The following is a 9204-nucleotide window of genomic DNA, read 5'->3' as shown; positions in this document are numbered from 1 at the left end:
AATGTTCATTAAAATTAATAAAATTTAATAATAAAAAAAACCCAACATTTTGAAAATAAATTTTAAAAAAAGGCACACAGTTCGAATCCACCAGCTGCTCTGCGAGAGAAGGCTGGGCAATTTCCTCCCATGTGATTGATTGCCTCTGAAAACCCACTGCAGGGTCAGCTGTGGGTCAATCCCAACTCAGTGGCACACAACAACAGGAAATATTTAGTCAGTACTTTGTCTGATCAACTACAAAGCCAAGCTTGAACTACAAAGCCAAGCTTGGTCTTAGCTAAGCTTCTTGTTGTTGTTATTGTCAGATGCTGTGGAGTACAACTCATAGCGACCCTATGAACAACCGATCTGAACGCTGTCCTCTCCTGTGCCATCCTCACAATCTCTGACACACTCACACCATTGTCCCGTCACCGTGTCTACCCACCTGGTCGAGGGTCTTCTCTGTTGCCGACGCTCCTCCTTCCCAAGCATGACGTCCTTCTCCAAGATATAACCGTTCCTAGCAACATGCCCAAAGTATGTGAGGCCAAGCTTCATCATCTTTGCCTCCAAGGAGCAAATGGCAGTACAATACATGTAACCTGGATACATTAGGACTGAGCAAACCACTGAGATTATGACCCTGTTGTTGTTAGATGCCAATGAGTCCGTTCCAATTTACAGTGACCAGCTACAAGGGATGAGACATCGCCTGGTCCTGCAGCATCTTCCCAGCTGTCGCCATGTTGAAGCATATTGGTGCAGATATTGTTTCAACCCATCTCATCCAAGACTTTCTTTTCCCCTCACTCTCTACCAAGACAATGTGTCTTTCTCCGAAGACTGCCAGCTCTTGATAATATATGCTAAGAATGTGGAATCGAATCTATATTCACTTCTAGGGAGCCCCTGGCTGTGCTTGCACGACCGGTTTGCTCCTTCCTCTGACACTCGGGGTACTTCCAATATTCTTCCTAGTCACCACGAATCGAATTCCCTGCTGGAGATATTAGTGTCTACTTTATTCTCTGCCTCGCCATTCAGAACAGTTCGTTCTTTTAGAGTTGACGTGAAACTCATTTCAGATTTGGAATGGTAATTATCTGGTGGGTTCAAATTACTGAGCTTTCATTATTAGCAGCTGAGTGTTTGAAACGCTGCACCACCAGACCTTCGCTATATTGGCTTAGAAGCTCCAACTTACTGCTTCTTGTTGTTTTGTGCTGTCAAGTCAGAACTGACCCACAGCTGACCCTCCAGTGGGTTTTGTGAAGCCATTAATTGCATAGGAGGAGATTGTCCATCATTCTTCCTCGGAGTAGCTTCTTACCACTAGGCCTCCCTCTAAACTTACTCCTAAGACCAGCAAAAACATGTATGTCAGTTCTCCTGAAGCCTGCCTCACGCCAAGCTGTGATTTCAGAGAACTGCAGTTCCTCTTCTGTAGGATCTGTAGGATCTTCAGTGGCTGTGATCTTTTCACCAATAGATTGCCAGGCCTTTCTTCCCGAGAGCCTTTGGATAGCCTCAAACAAGGGAGCCCTCTGGTGGCCTAGTAGTAAGAAGTTGTGCTGTAATCCCAAAGGCAAGCAGTTCAAATCCACCAACTTCTCTGAGGGAGGAGGACGGGCAAACTCCTCCGGTGTGATTAATTGCCTCTGAAAACCTTCCAGAAAAGTGAGCTATTAGTCGGTTCCGACTGGCTGGCACGTAGCAACAAGTCTCCTTCTTAAACCAGGGGCTGTGTACAAGGAACTCAGAAGGCACATCTAATAGTATAAAGGCCATAGCTTCTCTTGAGTACGCTCAGACACGCTGGCTTTCCTGGACAAAGCCCGGAAGCCCCCGGTTGCTCATCTCGCCTGTTTTGTTCTGTTCTCCCCCTTGCAGGGACATCTCCTATACCAGCGTCACCACCCTGCCCTCCAAAGGCCTACACCACCTGAAGGAGCTGATAGCCAGAAACACCTGGACTCTAAAAAAGCTCCCGATTTCCCTGAGCGTCCTTCACCTCAGTCGAGCTGACCTGTCTTATCCAAGCCATTGCTGCGCGTTTAAGGACCAGAAGAAAAGGCGAAAGTAAGTAGCACACGTCCAAAAGAAGTGATAATAGGCCTGGTGGAAGTTGAATTAACTTTTGACTTTGGGAAAGCAACTTTGTTTGCTTTGAAAACCCTGTGGAGAAGAATCAGAGGCATCCACCAAACCAGTAAATCCAGGGGCCAGTGATGACCGGACGCTTGCTCACACCACATTGCTCAAACATGGTTTCTGGCTGCAGCTGCGACACATCATTGATGTGAGGGAGCCTTGGTGGTATAGTAGTTAAGGAATTCCCTATTAACCTGAGGATTAGTGGTTCAAATCCACCATCCACTCTACAGGGGGGAAAGGAGGCAATCTTCTTCCATAAAGGTTTACAGCCTTGGAAACCCCATGGGATCTGCTGTGTCCTACAGAGTCACAATGAGCAGGACTTGACTTGATGCCAGTGGGGATGCATATGAGATCCTACACAGAGTAAGCTTGCAGAGAACACAACCATGTCAATAATTGGATTACCTACCCCACTCAGACCATACAGATGTCATGGTTTATTGGGTGCATATGTGTGGGCTTTGGAGTGAACTGGATCTGGACCTCAGCTCTGCCACTTCCTAGCTTTCTTATCCTAGCCAGTTCACAAACTGCCCTGAGGCTCTGACAGTGGAAACTGTAATGTTGTCATTCATAGCGATTGGAAGAAAATTCAGTGAGAAGATGAATAGAAAATACCTATCCCCATGCCAGATACCTCGGTGGTGGAATTAGTTGAATGTTAAGCTACCGATCAAACGGTTGGTGGTTCAAGCCCATATAGATGTTTCTTGAATGGAAGGCCTGTCAATCACCTTCTGAAAAACCAGTCAGTATGAGGACTATTGAATATAGTTTTGCTCTGACACACAGGGGGTCTCCTTGAGTCAGAATTGACTTGATGTTGTTTTTATTGTGTATTGTACCATCGAGTCAGAACCGACCCACAGCTGACCCTCCAGTGGGTTTTCAGAGGCAGTTAGTCCCATGGGAGGAGATTGCCCATCCTTTTCCCAAGGAGCAGCTAGTGGCCTTGAACCACATGCCTTAAAGCCTTGAGTCAGAATATACTTGATAGTGACTCAACAATCATGACCCCTGATGTTCTCGGTAAATTTCTATTATACTATGTGTATAATGACTAGGGAGCATAGAAGGAAAATTGATGCCTTTGAGCTGTGATGTTGGAAACGAGCGCTAAACATCCTATGGATGGCCAAGAGAACAAACAGATATGTCTTGGTGAGGGTGCAGCTGGAGTGCTCTTTGGAGGCTTCACCTCACATCCTTCAGGCATGTTTCTAAGAGGGGTTATTCCTTGGAGAGGGACATGATGCTTGGAAAGGTGGAGGATCAGAGAAGAAGAGGTAGAGCCTCAACCAGGCAGATTGACACAGTGACTGCTGCAATGGGCTCTGGATGTGCTGCAATGTCTGGAGGTGTGAGGATGATGGCACAGGAAAGAACAGGGTTCAGATCTATTCTTCATAGTGTTGCTATGGGTAGTACTTGACAGCACCTAAAAACAACAAAAAAGTAATACTGTTGAAATTTCACTTGTTAAAACAATTCGTTGATCTCCAGAGCCTCTCTTTCCAGGATAATTGAGAATTAGAGAAATGTATTCCCTTCACCCTAGATTGCCTGTCCTTGCCATTCTCCACATAGGTATTTTTATTCGTAAATCCCTGAAGGTTTTTGAAGATTATTTCCAAGATAGTATTCCCAATATACTTATATGGTGCTAGCAACAATGGGCCCAAGAATGTCAGAGAAGATTAGGATGGATGGGATTCAGATCTGTGGTTCAGAGAGTCGCTATGAATCATCCCTGGTACATAACAACAGCAACCAACAACCGGTGTCAGATGCTGTTAGAAGAGCTTTACAACACACCCTCATCCAGGTCTTTAACATCTCCATGTGAAATTACCACTGACCCACTGTCCTCAAGTTGATTCTAACTCATAGTAACCCTCCATCAAGTTTCCAAGTGTGTAAATCTTTACTAAAGGAGTTCATAGATTTGAACTGCCGATCTTTCTCTTGTTGTTGTTGCTGTTACACAAAGTTGAATCAGAACTAACTTATTGTCACCCTTCCAGTTGGTTTTAAGAGGCTGTAAATCATATAGGAGGAAATCACCCATCTTTCTCCCCCAGCACTGCTGGTGAATTTGAACCACACACCTTTGGGTTGGCAGTGAAACTCCTAACCACTAAGCCACCAGAGTCCCCTCTGTCTTTCAGTTATTAGCCTGATAGGTTAGCTACTCTACCACTAGGGCTCCTTCTGTGTGAACTAGATACTCCAGTTATTCCTTTTTGTAAATTAATTAATAGAGGTTGGCTGTTGTCAGCTGCCACCAAGTCAATTCTGACTTCTGGCGCCTCTTGTGCACAGAGGTAAAGCTGCTCTGTAGGGTTTTTGAGATTCTGGCCTTTTGGAGGAGCCCTGGTGGCACTGAGTCTAAAGTGCTGGGCAGGTAACCCAAAGGACAACACTGTAAACCCATCAACTGCTCCTTAGGAAGAAAAACTGCCTGGCTGCTTCTGAAAATGCTTAGGACGTGGAAGACCTTATGGGGCGGTTCTACTTTGTTCTCTAGGGTCTTTATGGTTCAGAATCCACTCAACAGCAGTGGGCTTTATTTGTGGTTTTGAACTTTTGGAATTCGATCACCAGGCCTGGTTTCTAACCTTTCAGTTTCTAGTTGAGCACTTCACCATTTGTACTCACTCTGTGACAGGCCAACAGGCACTGTGATTTGGGAACCGCAGCAGGCTGATTCCACCATCCATACTGTTAACAGTATTGTCCTCAAAGTCTGTGCAGATGAAGACGAGGTGAGCAGCATTGCCTCCTTCTTGTTGTTGTTGTTAGGTGCCATTGAGTCAAGTGTGCCCCATTGCAATCCTACGCACAACAGATCCCAATCCTTTCCTATCCTGTGTCCCCCTCAATGTCTCTGATTCACTTGAGCCCGTTGCAGCCGGGACTGCATCAATCCATCTCGTCAGGGGTCTCCCTCTTTTTCACCGACCCTCCACCTTTCTTAACATGATCTCGCTTTTCAAGAAATCACCTCTCTGATGTATGAGAGATGGAACTTTGCCATCTTTGTCTCCAAGGAGCACCCAGGCTGCGCCTTTTCCAAGACTCACACTACCTCCTCATGGAGGAGGAGAGCACAGTGAAGAGGCAGGCATGACTAGACCATGCAGAGTCCTATCGAGCCTAGGAATAGGTTTGCATGCTTTTCGAAATCCTACCAGGACAAGCAGTGAGATTCGGCAGTGACTTGTTTCTGTTGCCTTACAGCATCTTTGAGGCGTTCCTGTGCAATGACAGCAGTCCTCAAAGCCTGCATCAGAGGGATTCTGTGAAGGCCTTGAGCGGCTCCTTGTACCAGAACTACGAGAGGCCACGTGACCGCAGTACTGGGCACAACAAAAGCTCCACGTTCCAGGAGGCTGGCGGCTCTCATTACTACGTGTTCTTGGAGGACCAGGAGGAGGAGCTCACTGACTTTGGCCAGGTATTTAGATACCCCCCGGAGGAGACCCTACAGGCCTTTGACAGTCACTATGACTACCTGGTGTGTGGGGGCAATGAGGACATGGTGTGCACCCCCAAGTCGGATGAGTTCAACCCCTGCGAGGACATCATGGGCTACAAGTCCCTGAGGGTCGTGGTGTGGTTCGTGAGTCTACTGGCTCTGCTGGGCAACGTCTTCGTGCTGCTCATCCTCCTCACCAGTCACTACAAGTGGACGGTGCCCCGCTTTCTGATGTGCAACCTGGCCTTTGCGGACTTCTGCATGGGGATGTACCTCATCCTTATTGCGTCTGTAGACCTCTACACTCACTCGGAGTACTACAACCACGCCATCGACTGGCAGACGGGTCCTGGCTGCAACACTGCCGGCTTTTTCACGGTCTTCGCCAGTGAGCTGTCCGTGTACACCCTGACAGTCATCACCTTGGAGCGCTGGTACGCCATCACCTTCGCCATGCGCCTCGACAGGAAGATCCGTCTCAGGCATGCCTATGCCATCATGGTTGGGGGCTGGCTTTGCTGCTTCCTGCTCGCCGTGCTCCCTTTGCTGGGCATCAGTAGTTATGCCAAGGTCAGCATCTGCCTGCCCATGGACACTGACACGCCTCTTGCTCTGGCCTACATCGTCCTTGTCTTGTTACTCAACATCGTGGCTTTCGTCATCGTGTGCTTCTGTTACATAAAGATCTACCTGACGGTCCGGAATCCCCACTACAAGCCCGGCGACAAAGACACCAAGATTGCCAAGAGGATGGCCGTACTGATCTTCACCGACTTCCTGTGCATGGCCCCCATCTCATTCTACGCCCTGTCGGCTCTTATGAACAAGCCTCTCATCACCGTCACCAACTCCAAAATCTTGCTGGTGCTCTTCTATCCCCTCAACTCTTGTGCCAACCCATTCCTCTATGCCATCTTCACCAAGGCCTTCCAGAGGGACGTTTTTATCCTGCTCAGCAAGTTTGGGATCTGCAAGCACCAGGCTCAAGCGTACAAGGGCCAGAGAGTTTCTCTGAAGAATAGCACCGGCATTCAAGTCCCCATCGTCATCCGAGACAGGAGACAAAACCTTCCCAGCATGCAGGATGACTATGAACTGATGGAAAACTCCCATCTAACCCCACACAGGCAACCTTGCATCACAGAGGAGAACAAGCAAACAGTTTTGTAAGCTCCCTCTCACCTACTTGCAGTAGCAGGTAGACTTCACAGAAGGCTGGTTTCCTGGGTGTACCTTCCAACCCCATGGCACGCACACACACACACACACACACACACACACACACACACACTGCACAGCTGAACTAACCTAATACTGTGCGTGATATTTCATGGGCAAGAGTTCCTCTCCAGAGAGTGACTTGCATTCAACTTGTAAGGAATGGAACTACCAACCCAGAGGCATATGGTTCAAATCTCCTAGCTAACCCAAGACAGAAAGATGGGCAGTTTCCTCCCATGCCATTTACAGGCCCTGAAAATCCTCTACAGGGTCGGCTATGAGTGGGTTCCAACTTGGTGATATATAACAATAACAATTATTGCCTCAGAAAAGGAACTGAGGCCACATATATGTCTCAAGTCCAGGTGGTATCAAAATAATTGATGCTCTGGACGGCTTGCTTGATGACTAAGCCCAGAGACAACATGGGCACGAGACTTGATAAATATATCACCCGAACCATATTAACAGCAAACTGCTGCGATTTATTTAGCATTTTATACTAAAAACTCAGCAAGTAGCAAATCCTATTCATTTGGTTGGTGACACCAAATTGGCTCAAAGAGAGCTGGAATTAGTTTGGCATTGAAACTCCAAAGAACACAGGTAGATGCTGTTCTGGGAATGGCTATTCTGAGATGTATAGAAGCAGAAAGCCTTCGTCTTTAGTTTGCTGGTTTGGTTTCTAACTCTTTTAATGTTAATCGTGTCTTCACCAGTTGCTACCTGAAGTGGTCCAGCTGTTATGCGTTGCCTAGAGAACCAGGCAGGCTAGCAGCTTATGTGGCCCAGGAGAGCAAGTATTGTTCTTGGCTGGATTTATCGCAAAAAGGACATGAACTCTGGAAAGTATTACTAAGTACCAACAAGTGTGAGTTATGGGCGGAGCACACGAAATCCTCCGTTTATTAGTAATAGCCCTGAACGCCAGTGTCCTGCACTGTGGAACCCTGGGCAACCCAAACTGTCTCTTGGCTGCAGGATTCTGTAGAAGTGAAGAATTCAACGGCCCTCTTTCAATTGGAGTGCTCTGTGTCTATTCTTTTTCCTTCAAAGCGTGCATGTCCCTACCAATGAGAAAGCAGAGCATGTTTTCCATCTTGTGTTGCTGCAGTCTTCTCTGCAATGGAACCTAGACATGTGACGTAGGAGAGTCTTCCCTTTGTTTAACTCTTGGTTAATGCCTGAGCCCGAATCTCTGCTGAGCGACCACATTGGGCTGGACCTGACTCACTCGTCTACTATTCAATCTGCATAGCTGTAATTATCAGCCCCAAAAACAGAAATAAAAAACTAGTTGCTATGTGTATAATAGAATAAAAGGTAATTCCTTGCACATTTTTGGTATTTAAAGTTATTATTCCAGTGTCCAGAGTCACTCCAAAACATCTAATTTAAGGATTGGTTTCTTTACTTAGTCTCATCCAACCCACAGACTACTTACACTAAAGCTGTTCGGAGTGGTTTCTCCTGTACGGCAACTTCCAGTCTTCTCAAGCCTCCCTGGTCACTGGATGGAGAGGCTTTATTCCCCAATGTCATCTCTGATATAAAATAGTTAGGGTCTGTACTTACAGGTATATTCTCCAGGTTCGCTGTGAGTAAGACCAAACAGCTATCATCCTCAAGTCAATTCCAGCTCAAAGTGACCCAATAGCAAACTCCAGGGCTGTAAATCTTTACAGGAACAGACTGCCACATCTTTCTCCCACACAATGGCTAGTGGGTTTGAACCACTAGCATTCTGGTGAGTAGGCAAATGATTTAACCACTTCACTGCCAGCGCTCCCTTATCTAGAAAAAAACTATCCTTTAGTCTCCTGCTGGAAAGAGTCTCTAAGCACTGCGTCTTAGATGCAGGCACCAGGAAGGAAAAGTCCTCTGGTGTTCAAGTTGTGGAGTAACCATTAGTGGACGAAATGGGCCCCCAGAGACGGTCTCCTTGTCTCACCCACTACCTTTCCACAGATGTAAGCATCCCTTGTTATCACTGAGCCGTGCACATATCAAGAGAAATTTTTCAACATTGAAAACCATGACTTAGCCATTAGTTCATTTGTACCTGATGAATTACAACAAACACGTTACCTTGTGATGTGTGTTGTTCACCTGCGGTATTGAAATGTCTCCCCGTGATAAACAATGTGCTTTTATCTTGAAATAATGCTTTCAAAACAAAGTCCTATTACAGTGACTTCAACAGAATGGCTATTAAATTTGAACATACTGAATTTGCAGCATGAATAAATAAATACATTTTCTTCCTATAAAACAATTATGCCAACTCCTGGGCTCTTCCTTTTTTTATTTTATTCATTTCTTTTGCAGTTATCATTATATATGTTGTTGTTGTTGTTGTTGTT

At 46.3% G+C, this 9204-nt stretch overlaps 1 protein-coding gene across 1 annotated transcript in view; it reads left to right on the top strand.

The window, feature by feature from the left end:
* TSHR (thyroid stimulating hormone receptor) overlaps positions 1-6790 on the top strand; it is a 216985-nt gene extending 210195 nt beyond the window's left edge. The window contains exons 9-10 of the mRNA XM_006884633.1: positions 1876-2064; positions 5383-6790. Of these exons, the coding sequence (XP_006884695.1) occupies positions 1876-2064; positions 5383-6790 (1597 nt within the window). The remainder of the gene's footprint in view (positions 1-1875; positions 2065-5382) is intronic.
* The last annotated feature ends 2414 nt before the right edge of the window (positions 6791-9204 follow it).

Source organism: Elephantulus edwardii, unplaced genomic scaffold, assembly GCF_000299155.1.
Source record: "Elephantulus edwardii isolate Elephantulus edwardi_28Jun2011 unplaced genomic scaffold, EleEdw1.0 scaffold00037, whole genome shotgun sequence".
NCBI classification, from domain to species: domain Eukaryota; kingdom Metazoa; phylum Chordata; class Mammalia; order Macroscelidea; family Macroscelididae; genus Elephantulus; species Elephantulus edwardii.
Note: the sequence above shows the minus strand (reverse complement) of the source record. Positions and strands in the feature narration are given on the sequence as shown.